Source organism: Colius striatus, chromosome 3, assembly GCF_028858725.1.
Source record: "Colius striatus isolate bColStr4 chromosome 3, bColStr4.1.hap1, whole genome shotgun sequence".
NCBI classification, from domain to species: Eukaryota; Metazoa; Chordata; class Aves; order Coliiformes; family Coliidae; genus Colius; species Colius striatus.
The window spans coordinates 79,649,383-79,668,210 of record NC_084761.1 but is presented as its reverse complement, the minus strand read 5'-3'; the positions used below and the strand labels follow the sequence as shown (position 1 = coordinate 79,668,210).

General features: G+C 35.4%; 1 protein-coding gene across 2 annotated transcripts in view; it reads left to right on the top strand.

The window, feature by feature from the left end:
• The window catches only part of TBC1D19 (TBC1 domain family member 19), a 54,602-nt gene that overhangs the window by 11,390 nt on the left and 24,384 nt on the right, over positions 1-18,828 (top strand). For both annotated transcript variants that reach the window (XM_061992956.1, XM_061992955.1), the window contains exons 4-11: positions 1,946-2,021; positions 9,829-9,903; positions 10,821-10,884; positions 11,750-11,796; positions 13,746-13,856; positions 14,697-14,769; positions 15,501-15,539; positions 17,997-18,109. In XM_061992956.1, the coding sequence (XP_061848940.1) occupies positions 1,946-2,021; positions 9,829-9,903; positions 10,821-10,884; positions 11,750-11,796; positions 13,746-13,856; positions 14,697-14,769; positions 15,501-15,539; positions 17,997-18,109 (598 nt within the window). The remainder of the gene's footprint in view (positions 1-1,945; positions 2,022-9,828; positions 9,904-10,820; positions 10,885-11,749; positions 11,797-13,745; positions 13,857-14,696; positions 14,770-15,500; positions 15,540-17,996; positions 18,110-18,828) is intronic.

The window sequence follows — 18,828 nt, the reverse complement described above, 5'->3', positions numbered from 1 at the left end:
ATAGGTGGATGAAGTGTTAATATTATCTGCAAGATCTGACATACCAAGGGTACCTACTTCATTTCTGTTTTTAAAGTGCCCTTATTTCTTTCTTGTCCTAGTAAAATACTGGACTCAAGTACACTTTAAAAAATGAGTGAAGCAATTTTTACCTTTTTTTTGTTACTTTAATAATTTCATTGTTGTTTTACTTTCAAAGGTACCAACAGTCATAATTCTTGTGTAGCTGAGGTCGTTGCCACAAACAAATTTTAATTATTTTCAGGTGTTTATAACAGCATTGTACATATTTGTTATATTCATTATCTTTTTAAATCTTTAAGATATTAGATCTCTGAATTTACCAGATCAGTGCTGATCATATTTGGGATATAGTTATAAGCACATTGAAATTTGTGAAATCCCCTTTGTATTATTGTTCAGGGAGCTTTGGATCAGATTTCTGGGAAGCATAAGTTGTCTTTACATTCTGGCAAGGTGGAAAGGTGAATTTTGTCACACAGAATTACACAGAATCATTACATTTGGAAAAGACCTTTAAGATTATCAAGTCCAACCGCTAACCTCACTGCCATAATTAAACCATATTTTTCTGTATCTCAGCTACACATCTTTTGAATATCTCCAGGGATGGTGACTCCACCACCTTTCTGGGCAGCCCGTTCCGATGCTTAATAATCCTCTCAGCGAGAAAGTTTTTCTTAATGTCTAATCTAAACCCCCTGTGGCACAACATGAGCCCATTTCCTTGTGTCCTGTCATTCATTACTAGGACAACAGATATAGCCGTAGGTACAACCATATGATAAGAAATGGGTGTGCAAATCTATTTGTGCTAATTTAAATAAGCATATTAGAGTTGCCAGTTTTGAGCATGATGTCTTAGTAGAATGAGGGATTCTATTCAGCAAAGTACTTGTAAATGTGTCTGATAATAAGGGTTCATCTTCACAGGATCTTTCAATAGAAAAATATTTACCAGTCTTTTGAACTAAGGCTTATGCTTTCTTTGAGTTCATGGAAATAAGTTACAAAACAATGAAATTAGCCCTGGAAAACAGAAGTGAACTAAGAATTTCATGAGCACTGTGGAAAAACCAAGAAATATTATTGCTGAAATCTGTTAATATTGATGCCATTTTACACATGGGGACAGAATTGTCCAGAACAAATTAGCAGCAAGTACAAGAATGACCTTACCAGTTAAAAATGGGAAGAAATTTGTGAAGGATTTCCCAGAATCCCACAATAGGGACTGAAAAAATTTATACAAATGAAAATTGAGGCTAACTATGAGAGAAGCTCTGTGTAAATTTTGTTTCCCTAAAGACAATTGTGACAGTTAAAAATAAGTTGGCTAAAATGTGTAACCTAAGCTCATTGGAAATAATCTGGACTGCTGGAAGATAAATTTGTGTTTTGTTTTTTCCATTTTTGTTACAGCTTTTAAATTTTGGCATAATGCAGTCAGGATAGTCCATTTTGCTGAGGTTGACACCACGAAGTTCTAATTCCTTTAGACCTGTACATGTTCAGTGTTGATTTTTAAAAGCAAATCCTCCAAAAAATACATTGTGTCTTGAAAAAATATATCCTGGATAGTAACGCTTCCAGGAAGTCATGAAGAGTACATGTGAAGGATACGCTTTAAAATACCTGATTCATTCATATTATTGATTTTATTTTACAAATATGTGAAATTATGAGGAAGCATTATTTTTAATACAGGAAGAACTCATGTTAAAGTGTTATTAATACTTATACATCTTTGTGTCCACAGGAAAAAATACTTCTAAAAATAACAGGGATTTTTAGTTTTTATCTACATACACAGAGGTTTTACTAGTGCTATCATGGAAGAATTTATGTTTAGGTTTACAAATAAAGGTTTCATTAAGCAAAATAAAAAATCTGAACATTTAAAATATATTATGCTTTCTTTAAGGTTTCCTTCGCCCTGTCATCCTGCAGCACCACCTGAGCATATGAAAGAACCATTGGCTTACATGAGGAAAGCACAGGTTGGTTGTTATCAGTTTTACCATTCATATCGTATTGTTGATTAGACTATTGAGATTTACTCTGCGTAATGTTGTTGTACAATTTCTAGGCATTGTATCTAAGGAGAACCACAAATTTGTAATTGTGTCGAAGTTAATAGTAATGTTGTATAGGTGACATTTTACATACATTAAAAAAATGCTCAAGTAATTCTCTAACCGTTAAATAAGTAGGTTGTAGTGATGGCTAGATGAATATTGTAGAATAGAGGCCATGAAGTATATGTCAAGGAGGAGAGTTTGATTTTATTAAGAAGAAGAAAAACTTTCTTTCACTTAAGGTTGCAAAAATATTGTTTTGAAGACACACAGGCAGTCAATTTCACAATGAAGACAACAGGCTGCAGAGACAGCGAGATCTTCGGAAAGAAGAGATATATTTAGTACTTAAAACAGGGAAAGGAAGATGAAAAATATAGAGCTAAGGAGCTTAGGGCATATTGAAGAATATGAGAAAGCGGACTAGAAAAGATTAAATGAAGGGGTTTTTTAGTGTCAGGAAAAATCTTTTTTTCACCAATACAAGCCATTTGAAAGAAATTTTTAAAAATCCATATAAGAGTGTAGAAAAAGAAAAAGCTTCAAGAAGACAATCTAACCAAAATATCTGAGGTAAGGAGAAAGTTGTATTTAACTCATCCCTACCTCCAAGTATGTTGCAGTATTCTTTTACAAGGTATTCAACCAATTGTGTTACTTTTTCAATACTATTGTAGCTTATTTCAGTAAGTCTTACATTGCTGTCCTGGGTTTCAGTCTTTCAACATTTGGGGACAAAGACTATATTAAACAGTTTTTCATCTGTGGTATGAAATGTGATGCCACAATTTACTGCCTGAAAATAATCGCTCTCAGTTTACTAATGCAAGAAGCATAGAGGTATGTCTATGTGTATGTTTGGCTAAACCAGTTTCATTGGATATTATTTTATAGAAGTGCATACAGTACTTATGGTAACCAATATTTTTAGTGCTATGTGAAAAGCACTGTCTTTCCATTACTTTAGGAATAAGTGGCAGAACTCCTATTTTTATTGGTTTCAAAATTTCATAGCCCTATTTCAAAGAGTATTAGGCATTCATGTGCTCTGAGATGGGTTAACCCTGATAGGCAGCTCAGCTGCCTGCTAACCTCTCCCCACCTCCCTTGGAATGGAATCAGAAGGGCAAAAGTGAAAAAATCTGTGATCAAGACAGTTTATTAGGTAAAGCAAAAGTGACATATGCCAGCAGGTGAAATAGGAATTCATTCACTACTTCCCATCGGTTTAGCTGTCTCCAGGGAAGCAGGGCTGCATCATGCCTGACAGTTACTTAAGCAGATAAAACATCATAACTCTGCATGTCCTCCTTTCCTCCTTTATTCCATCTTTCTTATTCAGAGCATGACGCCCTACAGCCTGAAGTATATCCCTTTGGTCAGTTGCGGTGAGCTATCCTGGCTCTGTCCCCTCTGAAATTTTTGTGCACTCCTAGCCTACCTATCTATGGCAAAGCATGAGAAACAGAAAAGGCTTTGAAGTTATATACACACTTTTCATCAATAGCTAAAAGGTTGGTGTGTTGTCAATACTGTTTTGATTACAAATACAAAAGAAAGCACTATACCAGCTACTATGAAAATAATTAACTCTGTCCTACCCAAAACCAATAGATCCTCTTTCAAATCCTCTCTTGAAATGTGGCTCTTCAATAAAGACATATGAGTCCTTTTAATAGAGGAATATTGATAAATAGTGCTGGTTGAAAAATAGTAATACATACTCAGGGATTAACGTATTTTCTAAAACCACAGAGGCACCTGTGAGCGTTTGATTTTCAAAATGCACACACATTTATCACCATAGGTAACAGGTCTGTAAGAAAACAATCATGATCAGATCAATTGAATCACAATTAGATTTTATTTTGTCACTTCTTGATTAAAGAGCAGTAAACAATGTAAAAAGTTTACAAAGTCAGTATTTTGATAATTTTTTTTATTAAAGTATTTGGAAATAGCCGAAATGCAAATGTGCAGGTTGTTAATACCTTTTGTGAGAGAAATAAAAATGGAAACTTACCAGTTTACTTTCATTAGACATTGTAAATCTAATTAATGTTTTGAAGGTAGAAAATAGGTTTTGTTTTATTTGTAGGCAGACTTTTTCACTTTGTTTGTCTTTTAGCATCACAGCAGTTGAAAACCGTATTTTGGTGATGATACGAACAAAGTTTGTCCTGGTAGAAAAATGTTTTTCATATAAATCATATTCTATTTGCATTATGCACAGACACTGATTAAGATGCTGTTTCCAATGTTAAGAGCTTGTTGACATTATCTTTATCCTTTTCTGTCTATTTTACTGTGATGGTGACGGAGCCCTAGCACAGGCTGCCCAGGGAGGGTATGGAGTCTCCCTCTCTGGAGATCTTCAAAACCCACTTGGACATGTTCCTTTGTGACCTGATCTATGTGGACCTGATTGAGCAGGGAAATTGGACTAGGTGATCTCTAAAGGTCACTTCTGACCCCCACCATTCTATGAATTAATTTTGCTCTACTTCACAGAGTTCTGGAAAGAAGGGTAATACTCTCTGAAAACCATCTTACTTTGATACCAATTATTAGAATTACTTTGAATTGGTAATTAAACTATACTAGTATTTTTCTAGAGTAAATATTAAAATGTTCATAATTAACCCTTTTTCTCCTCAAATTGATTCTCTTATTCATAGGTGTCAGATAAAGTTTTTAGACTGAGTTCTCTCCAATACCTCAAACAATAAACAGCTTTCTAGGAAAGGATAGAGAATGAATGGCAATGAGTAATAATGCTCATGTAGTTGGGGTATTGTCCAGTGTAGGAAAAATACTACCATTAATATTTGCATATCTTTGGATATTAATGTAAAATAATGTATATTTTATAATCATATGTGCTGGGGAGCTGGGTCTTGTGTTTGAGTTGAGATGGATCATGGGGTAAAGTTGCTTTAGTCTATCATTGTTTAGGGCTTTCATAGACAGAGAAATACTGGGTCCTGCAGAGTTTTTTGTTTATGGAAAATGTCAGATGCAATATTTAGGACTTTTCTTTAAAACAACAAGTTATTTCATGTTTCTGATATTTTCTGCAGTATTTGGCCCGATTACAGTTTTTGGGGGATAGGTCACCTCTTCCCACCTTGTTAAACAGCAGAATTGTTTAAAACTTACATATTTTAATGCAGACAAAATGTTAGCAGTAGCTTAAAAATAGATTAAAAGTATGATCCTTGCTCATTTACTTTACTTGCCCAGCAGAGACTGCTGTGAGTTGAAGCATCCCTGAATCCATTAAGTGCTGTATTGTCTGTTTGCGTATCTGCATTTTGATGAGGTGAAATGATTGCAGACCTCTTCAACTGTTCAGTTTGCTCCTAGAGTTCACTGGGGAAGCCTTTGCTAGATTTAGGACAATTCTGCTGCAAACAGCAATGACAAAATGAAGCAGACAACAACAAGAGCAAAAAGACCTTAAGCGTAAGAAGCAGAGTACAGACAAATGTTAGAAAGTGTTTTCACAGTCTGATACTTCCCATGAAGCATTTAATTGCATGGTATGTAGATTTCCACAGTGTGATACTTCATTGGGTGGTATGTAGATTGTACACAGTTCACAACAAACCAAACACTGAAAATCTAAACAGGAAGTCTTTTCATGCTAGCTGCATAATATATAATTCATAATATATAGTGCACTGCGGTTTTAATCCATACAGTTCCCTTTCCTTATTTTTAGCTGTATGCTAGGTTGTTTCTGAGTTCTGAGAGAAAGGAAGCTTAAGATGGAGATAGGTAGATAAGAAATGATGCAACATCGTCCAATTCAAAGCATAAGGAATAAGAAGACAGGAAAGAAGCAGATGATTCTGTGTTGGAGCAGGTCTGCTTGGCTCCAGCAGCTGCTTTCCACAATAGGAGCAATATAACATTGTTAACTAGCTATCTTCAAAGGGATGAGAAATACTCTACTGGTTCTGGAGAACCAGTGTTGTTTGAATTGCTAATATTTATTTTAGCCTGAGCTTTTTTAAAGTTTTGTTCCAATGGAAAAAGCAATAGATTTATCTGAAATTTGTGCATTCAGAAAGATAACTCTGGGTGATCTTCTGCAATACAGTATACCTTCCTGAAGGTGCAGCAGTTCCTAAAACTAGAGTACTGGAGTGCATTCACAAAACTGGGAATCCTGATACACTACTTCACAAAATTTTAAGGGTAATTCTGTGTGTTCTACTTGAATATCAGCAGCTGATTATCTAAAAATAAAGGGACCTGAAAAGATGAATTGTTCTCTGGTGGGCTGCACTTCAAACTTCTGGGAAGACAGAAGACTCTAATTGTCTCTATTTTAACCTGTCTGTCCCTTGCGTCATTAGATTCTTTACTTCATGCTTCTACACAAATCTGTGAAGATCTTACTGAAGTGAAACTTTGGTGAAGCAAATCCTTTCCTCCCAGTACTTAAATTTTTGTATGTTCCTCTTTGCTTATCTTCATATCTTGCATTTTGAAGAAAGTCCATACATTAAGCAACAGACTTGGTTAGAAAATTACCTTGAAGTACATTCTTATATTTGCTGTTGTTATTCTGGTAGGTTTTTTGCCTAGTTAAGACATGATTCCCCAAACACAATCAAAAAAAGCGTTCTGACCTGGAGGTTTATAGTTATTCCCAGTCCTGTTTGACACAGGAGTAACATTACAGTTAATTTCAATATAATACTGTGTTCAGTTTTGATCCCCCTATACAAAAAATGTACAAAAGACTGCAGAGGGTCCAGAGAAGGGCCACAAAAGTGATTAAAGGAGTAGGAAGCCTGCCATATGAGGAAAAAGCTGAGAGAACTGGGTTTGTTCAGCCCTGATAAAAGAAGTCGTAGGGTGGCTACAAAGAAGATGGAGACTTTTTTTTTAGGAGTCACATGGAAAAGGCAAGAGGTAGTAGGTACAAGTTATTCTTGGGAAGATTCTGATTGGACACAAGAAGAAAATTTTTCACAATGTAAACAGCCATTTGAAAAATCTCCTCAGGGAAGTGGTGAATTTCTGTGATGGTTTAGGCAGGTTTCCACCAAGTCATAAAATCACTCCCCCTCCCAAACTGGACAGGAGAGAGAGAAATATAACAAGCGGTTTGTGAGTTAAGGACAGGGAGACTGCTCAGTAATTAGTGTCATGGGTAAAACAGACTTAACATGGGGAGAAAAAGGTTTGATTTATTAAAGGAACAATAACAACAGGGAAATGAGAAATAAAATTGAATCTTAAAACACCTCCCCCCAGCCCTCCATCTTTCAGGGACTCTCTTTCCTTCCCCACTAGTGGTGCAGGGGATGGGGATTGTGGTCGGTTCATTACAGATGGACTTTGCTTCTGCTTCTTCTCAAGGGGAGGCCTCCTCACACTTCCCACTGCTACAGTGTGGGGTCCCTCCCCACAGGTCACAGTCCTTCACGAACTTCTCCAGCGTGGGTCCTTCCCATGGGCTGCAGCTCCTCATGAACTGCTCCAGCATGGGGCCTCCCATGGGGGCAGCTCCTCACACCCTGCCCCAATGTGGGTCACCCACTGGGAGAACAGTCCTTCAGGGACAGACTGCTCCAGCCTGGGTCCCTCACAGAGTCACAAGTCCTGACAACAAACCTGTTCTGGTGTGTGCTCCTCTCTCCCTGCAGACTCCCAGGTGCTGCCAGGGAACTTGCTTCCCACAGAGTCACAGCCTCCTTCAGGCATCCACCTGCTCTGGCGTAGGGTCCTCCATGGGCTACGGGTGGATCTCTGGTCCCCAGTGGACTCCATGGCTGCAGGGGCACAGCTGCCTCACCATGGTCTGCACCACAGGTCACAGGGGAATCTTTCTTTCAGGACCTAAGCACTCTCCTCCCCCTCCTTCTCCACTGGCCTTGGTGTCTGCAGAGATGTTTTCACATTCTCACTCCCTGTTGCTGCTGCAGTTTAGCAACTGCAAAACTACTTTCTCTCCTTCTCAAATATGTTTTTCACAGAGGTCACTAATTGGCCAGGCTTGGGTCAACCACAGGGTCCATCTTAGAATTGACTGGCATTGATCCTGTCAGATACAGGGGATGCTTCTGGCACATCTTTGTTTAAAGAAGTTAACGCTGCAGCTCCCCCCACTACCAAAAAACCTGGCCCAGGCAAAACCACTACAGTTCCCCAGCATTAGACACCTTTAAGTTTTGGCAGGACAGGGTGCTGGACCTTGTACGACTGTGCTTTTGCCAAGAAAGGTTGGACCAGATGGTCCTTGAGGTCTCTTCCAACCTGGTTTTCTATGTTTCTCTGACTGATCTTGATGATTTCACCTTGCTATTTAAACTGCTGTTGACACCTCTGTAGTCTCTCTTTGTTTTCACTTTCTTATCCCAGAAGACTCTCTCACTTCTTCCAGCAAAAAACCCACACTTATCAGCCAAACAGAGTATTTGTAAATGCTCTACACCACTCCTTTGCAAGGAAATAACCACTTTATGGCATGGTGTTGTGTAGCTGCAGCATTTTTAAAACATTTGAATATGGTAATACAGTTCAATAAAACTATTATACAGAATATTCTAAAAATACTGTAATTTGGAAAATATTCCTTACATTCATTCAGATCTGTTTTGTTTATGCAAGAGGAGGTGAAGGGATGACTTGAATATGAGAATAAATTTCTACTGAAAGATAGCTATTTTGTCTGATGGAAAGGTCATAAGAGGATCTTGTAAATGGAAGCTAAAATGAAACAATTGTAGACAAGATATTTTTATTGTTCTAACAGAATATTTGAGCATTTGCTCTTCTCTCAATTTGCTTCCTGTGTAATGAACTGCAGCCTCTTTCAGACAGAACTAAGTTTGGGGAACATGTGGTTAGTAACTAACTGTTATAAAATTTGTGTCCAGAGCAAATGAAAAATAATAAATAGAGCTAAATGACATTAAGAGGAGTCTTTGCATTCATTTGATTGAGGCTTGAGTCATCACCCACAGAAAACTAAATTAAATATAAAACCCACCAGTGCTGCTGTAATCACGGAAGCAAAATCCTAAGTCAGTTGACAAGGAAGTCAATACTAGTTGGCATTGACTTCAGAGGAATTATCCGTGGATTAGGCGCCATATGGTAAGTTTGAAGTTTAATGCAATAGTCAGAAGAATAATCTGATTGCTCTTTAAGCTGTCCACTTGCTACTGAGATATTTTCTACTTCTGGATTTCTATTTAGTTAGAGAACTAACTCATGAGCATTATTTTAGAAGAACTATTTTTTTGAGCATTACAGAATACCAGATTTCTAACTTATCTAACTTCTGAGAACATCTAAAGTACCTTTTGTGGAGAAAGACTTGCATTCTCTTCAGGTCAGAAAGTGGAGAAGGCATTCTCTGCACACAGTTGATTGCCCTGCTTATAATTGTTTGAAAAATGTGTTAAACGTTGATAAATAAGGAAGCATGATTATTATGCATATGTAAAAAATGAGTAAGTGTGAAATACCTGCTTTTTGGAGATCTGAAATGTCAACAACTTATTTTTCTGGTTCTTTGTTGTGGTGTAAATGATGAAATCTGTTTGTTCTGTTGTTTCCTTTTAAACAAGCATGCAAATATTCCTTTAGCATTTTTGCAGATGACAGTCGGTGACTCTTGGTATCCTTTCTTATATATGACTTAAAAAAGCTGCTTGCTATTCCATGGGGTCTTTTGTGTGTGTGTGTGTGTGTATATGTGTTTTAGGGAAGCTGGGAGAAGCGAATTCTGAAAAGTCTGAACAGCATGTGCACGGAACTCAGTATCCCACTAGCACAGAAGGTAATGTATTAACTTTCACTTGCCAAACTGACTTTTTTTGAAATTAAGCCTCTTCTTACATACTTATAATGCAATGTTAATTTTACACGTGGTTATCAAGAGCTGGAAGGCTAGTATCCAAATAACTTTAATACAGAATAATTTTCAGGGGTATTAGCAATATATGAATCAGCTCAACTTGGGAGAGGGTGATGTTTAGAAGTAGATCGTCTTCCTTTGTTGTTGCAGTAGTTATCCTCTTGAGGGAGCAGTGTGTTGGAAAGCTGAGTGCTACACTCATTGCTCTTAATAGAACTGTTTTATTTGCACCCTCAGCTGTGCAATTGCCAGCTGCTTAGACTGTACACAACATAGATATACTGTGTGTGCTGGAGAAAGCTGTAGTTGAACTGGTACTTTAGGAGACAGAGATAGTGGTACGTTGCTAATTTTGTTTCATTCTGCTCTGTTTTGTTTTGGTTTTTATAAATTTAGACGCTTTAATTTTAGGTCATGGAATTGTTCTTTATGTTTCTCATGTTGTGTATCTATGACAAGTAGCAGAACCTGTATGGTTTATCATGTGAGATAAAGGAGGCAGCTGTGTTTGCTTGTCATGCCTGTGCCAGGGGCAGGAATTTCATGACACAGTCCACCAGCTGTATGGAATAAGCAGTAAATCTTCAGTAATGTGAAAGTGTCTACTAAATAGCCTAAAATTCATTAGTAAACACATGGAATTATTTGTCTCCTTTTTGGCTTTGAACTGGAACTTGGACTTTCTCCTCTAGAATATACCTTCAGGCTGGCGATAATTTGTAAGCAAAAGTAAGTTTGTGTTTCTAGAGCAAACTGTTACATAAATTTATGTATTTAAAATAGGCATGTTTTTACTAGTTCTGTTAAAAAAATAAAACTTACTTTCTTGTGCCTTTCAGAGGCCTCTAAGTGAACAGAAAGAACTGCTTAATAAATGGAATGAAATGGGAACTGATGAACCAGGTAAGGTCAACTAAATTTATGTGTATTGCTTTTCTACATAGAAAAATAGCATGTACATATAATTTATGAGTCAAAGATTAATACAGTGACTTCAAGGTGAACGGATTTCAATCTTATTTTCTCACTGGTAATATGTCACTATACATAAATAAATATTCATGTCATTGTTATTTTTTTCAAGTTATTGTACTAACTTTGAATTGCCCTTGACAAGTTATGGTATCATAACCTTCATTCAAGTGCTTAAGAGATTTGTAGAGCTAAGGCACAGCTCCTTGTGGTGTAAGCTGAGGCTAATAGAAGGAAAACGTTCAGAATTGTGGATAATTAAGCTCAGAGGTTTTATTAACAAAAGATAAAACATACTTGCACGGAATAGTCATGCTTTTGGAGAACAAGGCTAACTGCCTCATTAGTTCATATCCAAGTTCCTTAAAATAAGTGATTCTGCAAAGGTGCTGGTTTGTATCACAGCACCATCTCTGCAATGACAAATACTTCGCATGGATTTTTTATGACTAGTCTCTTATTTTGCCAGCAGTATCATTAGTTCAACAATCTATGCTGTTAAAAAGCTCCTTTTTTGAATATCCTGCCTCTCCTATGTCAGAGAACGGTTCAATCTGAAGATTTATGTAGTATAATTAAAACTTCCTGTGACTTCTGTTCATGTACTTTGGATTTACGAAATTAAGGCACTAATAGAGAATACAGAGTGGTTTTACCTATGATATCTATGATCATATATATTAATCTTAGCTCTAAAATGATGTTGAAATTGATAGGTTGTGTTACAGGCATCAGAAAATTGCCTGTTTTTTTAACCTCTTGATTTTAACATAACATCATTGAAATCTTGTTTCAGATCTAAGTCTCTTTCGGCCTGTTTATGCACCTAAAGATTTTCTTGAAGTAAGTGTTTATGAAACACTGACTCAGCCACTGATCTGCATCCATTATAATCTTTTATATGAAGTGGGAAAAAGACTTGTTTGATGTATTTAAAATAATTTGTCCTTTATAGCAAGTGAAATTTTGCATGTTTTTACCACTCCATGTTTTGTTTACAAAGCAAAATGCTATTGTCTCTTTGTTTCTAATTGTAGTTTTAAATTGTGGTTGCGATAAATTTCTCTAACTCCAAACTGTTGTTTGGAGAAGATGTTTTTCTTCTGAGAGCAGTTTTCCAACTGATTTCATAAATAATTTTACATTTTAAATGGCAATACATTAAGCTGATAAATTGCAGTATGTGAAGCTGATAGTCTGTTTGGTGGTAGATGGTATGTAGTTGATGTAGGTCATCTGTGAAGACTGAGAAATAGAACATGAAAAAGAAATGTGTAGAATTTGGAGGCTTTTTTCTATAGTTAAACCAAACCATTAAAAAAATGGTGATTGCTGGATCTTTGAAGTTGGAAATGACAGTATTACTCATCATCCATCTTATATGGTTCAAGCGCAGAATGTCTTAGTAAAACAGAACTTGCTTTACCATCTATGCCTAGAATAGACATGACTGATGGACAATAAACATTGTTGATGACAGTCAATGGTGACACAGTAAAAGATTTTGTGTTAAGATGTGATTTAAATTTTTTTTTAAAAATCAGCGTTTGTATATCTTGTTAGTTATGCAGGAAACAAATCATCTGCAGCATGATGACATTGTAGAATTGCCTCCTAATTTACAGAATAAATCTTAGAAGTCCAATACTGAATTATCAGTCAGAATTAATGTACTGGTATTTTGATAGGATTCAGTGAAAGTTTAGTGGAATGTCTTTTGTTGTGGTAGAGGAGATTTATATTTGTGTAAGTGTACTGGTTATGAATTACAAATACTATTCTTAATCTGACAATACATTTTCTGCCCATTTTATTATATTTCTAAAGAGTTCTTGATCATTTTGTGATAATAATATTGAAAAAATTAAACTTTTTGTGCTTTCCATCACTGTGCCAACAGTCAAGTTCTGTATTTAATCTTAAATCTCTAAATAAATCCATTTTAGCCTTATGTAACAGTGACCCTTACAGTCACTCTTTCTTGTATACCGTTTTCTTCCCAGAGTTTGCAGTTTCTTAGATTAATCTTTTAATTTACAAATCTGACAGTTTATATGGTATTAGAATACTTAAAAGACTAAGAATTGTAGAGGTGGGATGTTACGGAAAAACTTTGTAAGAGCTGGAAATTCATCTCAGAAGGAATCCTTGCAAGCTCAATGTTATAATATCATGAAATAACAATATGTAAGAGACTGTAAATTCCTTTATAGATCAGTTACTTTTAGATCAATTTTATCCTTAATTTAGGTTTTCAATACTACAATTATTTATTTTTCTTAAATGAAAAAAAGATCTTTGGGTGTATTGTTATTTAGTAAGAAATTGCTTTAGGAGCAAATTACGTAACACTTTCATTGAAAGCTACATGAGATTGCCAATGTAAGAATATGGATAAAAATTATTTCAGAAAAAAAGTAATACTGAAGAAAATCATGGATATTGGAGCCATGAGAAATGTACTCTTGGCACTCAAAAGACATTGTTGAGGAAGTGAATTTTACAGAAGATGTTACTGTGTATCCAGCACTTAATCACATCTATCAAAAAATATTTCTGCTTTTTTTATTTAATAATTTGAGCCTGCTTTTCCGAGTAGAATATGTTTGCCCTCTTCAAAGTTTGACTTTGATTTTGAAAATGTGGAGATATAATTTGATAATTAGATCCTATATATATGATGGTTGCGTGAAATTGTTATATGCTGAACATGGTGTTTGTAAAAATGATGATGGAAAGGTGAATGTAAATTTGTAAATATATGCAAAGAATAACAGAGCTACTTTTTTAAGGTACTGATGAATCTTCGAAACCCAAATTATGAAAATGGAGAACAGCCTACTTTCAGAAATCATCTGGGGCTAATTCAGGTTCCTTTAAAAGTTAAAGATATTCCAGAATTGGTAAGTATAATTTTTCTTATAAGAAGTTTCTGTAATAATTATTTTACCTTTATAATAAATAAGATTCTAAATAGTAAGGAATAATATTAGTATCTTTATAACTTTCTTCTTTTGAAAGTGAAAATCAATCTAAATATGTAGTTTAAACATAGAGCATAAAAAAGTTATATGACAAAACCATTTTTATTGAAAAATAAAGCATAAACACTAAATTACCTGCCAGTAGGAAACTTTTTCCATTTTTATGCCACATTGGTTTCTTTTGTGGCAAAAATATACTTCTGTACATGTTATTCACTCTTTTTTTTTCTGTGCAAGAAACCTTCAATATTACTTTATTCTACAGTTTTATTTGGTGCTGTATAAAATCAGTAACCTACCATTCAGTTAGCCTATAATTTTATTCTCAAAGTAGTTTTAAACCTCTATATTGTCAGATTGTAAATGAAAGGAAATGCTTGGGTACTAGTAGTATAGTATAGTATATAAATAGGAGAGCTCTTCTTAATGCTTCACCTCATGCTAATAGAAAGATTTGCACCTGAGTTGGAAAAGAGGTGGGAATTAGAGAGCTTTAACCTGATCTTTCAATCAGTAATTTATTACATCCAAGTGCAACTCAGAGTTGACATGAAAACTGGAGCTTATAGCAAAAACTAGAATAAGAATTTAGTTAAATTCTTGTCTTGAAAAACCTGAGCTCATATTTCATATATCTGCATTTAAAAGAACCATGTTTGATTTAGAAATTGTTCACAGTAAGTCTTTGACAAGAAAATTCTAGTGATTTAGAGAACTGAACATTGTTAACTACTGCTTTATGGTTTTGTTTCTTTTCAGAAAGAAGACTTCAGTGAACTAGGCTTAAATATAGGACAGCTGGGTATTGATGATTCAGCACAAGTGCCTCCTGGTTAGCTGATGCTGTGCTTCAGTCATTTAAACACAACACTAATGAGTAGAATACTCAAGTAATTTGTATGTCTTTCCCATGATAAACCATAGATATTTGTTCTGCAACTATGATTGTAGTAATTTTCCTAGTAAAATATAGCTAATAATAGAAGACATTGCAAATATGAAGAGTCATATTTGGAGAAGATTTTAAATCATCACCTTAAGTTGAAAATAGGTTAATTCAGTTTGTTTGAACACTTCAGGATCTAGAGAACGAAATTGCCTTTCTCTAAAAAATCAAGGAAGTTAATCGGTTAAGGCAACTAACAGATAGGCGTATACATAAATATCTTTTAAATAACTGCCTTTAGGAGAAAACTACAGAAAATATCCATGTATTAATTTCTGTTATTTTCTGATGTATGCATTTATTCCTGTATAAACAGGTTTTTAAATGGTCTTTCCATATAAAAATGGGAAGCAATGTAACAACAAGTGATTTTTTTTCTTTTTAAATGGAAGCTTACCTAATTGAAGGTCTAGGTTGATGTGATATAGCACTGCTTTGGTATCTGTGTCATTCGGGCAAGAAAAAATCTGTATATTGATGCTGATGCAGGTTAATTTTTAGTGACATTAGCAGTAAAAATCATTTGCATCTCATAGGTAAAAATTTAAAATACATTACTATCTGAAGTATCTTTTTTCATTACTTCTTGCCTTTTTTTTTATTTCCTTATTTTCTAGAATTCTTTGAAAATGAACATGTGCGTGTTGGACAGAAAGGTATGGATCTGTTTTCATCTGTAATAAACTGTGAGTAGTTAGGAATGCATTTACTAAATTTCTATCTCAGTTACGTGTACCTCTTAAAATTTTGTGAATTTAGACAGACTAGCACAATGCATTGTCAGTAATACCATTGTAATTTAGACAGAGACAGTCAGTAATACTGTTGTAATTTAGACGGACAGAAAAGCAAGCATTTGCAGTCAACCAGTATCTACCAGATAAATAGCTCCACAGATGTTTCATTAAATATCAAATGGGAAGCATAGAGACGTAACTTTTCGGTCATAAGTTATGCCACTACTGAATTGCATTTTAAAATCAAAATATCTGGACTCCCTTCTCTGCACACAAAGTTCTCATTAGCGTAATGGAATTTACGCCTGTGTGTCAGAACAGAGTCTTCCTAACGGTTATTTGCAATTGCAGAACTTGCTAAATACTCTTAATACTTATCCACTATGGAAAATTTAATCATTTGTCTCTATATATTGCTTCTACTGAAGAAATTCTGGGTGGAATTTGGTAGGTTGAGGAATAACCTACAAAACAAAAGGAAAGATAAAAGCAATAACAATTTATTAGTTCAAGTTTGTTTATAGAAGAAAAGTACAAGGAATGTTTGAAATCCATCAGTATTTGCTCCTTACTGTCTACTGTGATTCCTACTAAACATTATTACCATCGAAGAAAAAACAATTAGTCGATTCCATTCCAAAAGTCTTCCTTTTTTAAATTTATTTTTTGTTGCAGTACCAAAACAGGGACCTTTCTTTCTTACTTCTTTTGTGGTCCTCTTTCTATCCCTTATTGTCTGTTTTCTGATCCAAGAGCAGCTTGTTAGGGTACTGTCCATCACTCTATTCCTGTCCTGTTTTTCCAAGTAAATTCCCCATTTGAACTTCCTGAGCCAATCATTCAACTCCACAACATAATTTTCATGCTTTATCTCTTGTCTATGTAGAACAGCCTCTGTTACAGAGATTACCTTAGCTTTTCCTTCATGAAAAGACACTACATTTTGTAAAAATGTAAGTTAGAGGTCTTGACCATAAACTGAAATCTCATCTCATTCAGCTGGAACTCTACTGCGTGTTCTATTGGCTGTTGGTTATGACTTCAATTGCCGCTAATGTACTGATTTTGCTCTTACATTAGATGATTTGTCAAATGTGAGGAATTTTATTTATTGTATTTAGTAAAACCCATCTCACATATAACAAACCTACTTTTTAATATTTTGTGTCTCAGTAGGAAAAAATAAGGTAAACACTCATGCTAAGATAAATCACAGTCTTTTCTAAAGTTTTGAGGGAATGCTTTTCCTTTTTGCCCTCTTAGTTGAGGAAAAAAGAGTCACACACTGTGTTAGAGCTCTGCACGTTAAACAGAAAATTGTCAGACTGTCTACTCAGTATTCAAGAAGAGAGGAAAATAGAAAGGAATCAGTTCAATAGATTTATAATTATGAACCTCATGCTTCTAAGTCATGCCAGGCCAGATATGGTGAATATAAAATTTAGCGATATTTAGAAAAGGAAGTTGTTTCTGAAAGACTTGAGAGAAATTAGAGGATACAGATTGAAAACTTATAAGTACCAGTATGACACCTACCTAATGGCAAGTTGATCTCCCAACTTTCTGTCTGTTGTGAAAGACATTTCAGGTATGAGGGTATGGTTAAGCACGTAACCTAGATGAGAAACAACAACAGACGAGGGTAGCTGAAGGTGCCTTTCAACTTTACAGATTTAAGTAAGGAATGACATTCTCTAAGGTATGTACAGTACAGAGGCCCTTATGACAGAGTAGCCTAAAGCTTTGCAACAGTGCCTCATCTAAGCAAACCTGTCAACAGTAGAATATTTGTTTTATGTCAATTTGAAGGAAAACCAAAATCTTTTTAGGAGAAAAAAGCCTTTGTCCTTCAGAATACGTTTACCAGTAATGAAAGAACATGACAGTTCACTCTGAAATGGAAAAATTCTTGCCCCACAGTTATCTGTGAAGATGTTCATGTGGCTAACATAAAAACAGGGGAGAGACAAAAAAAACCAGAATGAGTGGCCATCTCCTATTATTAACTAAGATAACACTCAGAGTTAACAGGACTAATTTATGGCTATATATGGCTGCTTGTTCTGCTTGATACCAGCCTGCTAGCTGCAACTACGCTTGATATATTGATAGATACATACTAAGAAGATACATACTAAATGTTGTTTATTACAGAAGGTAGTACAGCATTGCTTGTTAATATCAATTGCCTTGTTTCTCAGGGAACTACTTCCAAATTGCATTGTGGAAACCACACCTTTTAGATGTCTTTCCATTAGCTAATGCTTGCAGCTTGGTAAACCAGTATGGAAAGTTAAAAAATACAAGTATTTAATAGTTTGAGAAACTTGGAAATCTTAAACTGCATCAATTCATTACCTGCTTAATTTCTTACAGTTTTAGCAGAGCAAGATAGTGCTGCAGCTCAACAGTATGTTCGGCAGGGATGTCCAACAGCACTCCGAGCTGATCTGTGGGCCCTCATTCTCAATATTTCTAATCAGCCAGAGGTAAGGAGCAAGTGAAAGTAAAACATGATGACTAAGTGAAAACACAAAAGTGCAAGCACATATCTTCTAATAGTCTTTTTTAAAAATAGAAATGCTCTACTGAGTTATCACAGAAACTAATTAACACTTTATGAGAGATATGCATATGGCTGTAAAACACTCCGTGCTGTGGTGAAGTTTTTTAGGCTCTTCTCTTATTTTTTTAACAGATACAGCACCAAAATAATGTAGAACAAACCAATTGATCTGGACATCTAAGATTTTGCTTTGTAGTGCTGACTTTGACAGAAGAGAACAAGAAAAATGTTCTGGAAAGACAGATGAACATTTTTTATCTTTGCTAAGCTGTGTAAAAAGATGTGCTATACCTTTTTCCTGACTATTTGTACCTGTCATAATATCATAGAATCATAGAATGGTAGGGGTTGGAAGGGACCTTTAGAGATCATCTAGTCTAACCCGCCGTAGAAGCAAGTTCACCTAGATCAGGTTGCATAGGAACATCATGTCCAGGCAGGTCTTGAAGACCTCCAAGGAAGGAGACTCCAAAACCCCTCTGGGCAGCCTGTGCCAGGGCTCCATCACCCTCACAGTGAAATAGATTTTTCTTATATTTAAGTGGAACTTTTTGTGTTCCAGCTTCATCCCAATTACCCCTTGTCCTGTTGCTAGCTACTATAGAAAAAAGGGATGCCTCAACCTCCTGACACCCACCCTTT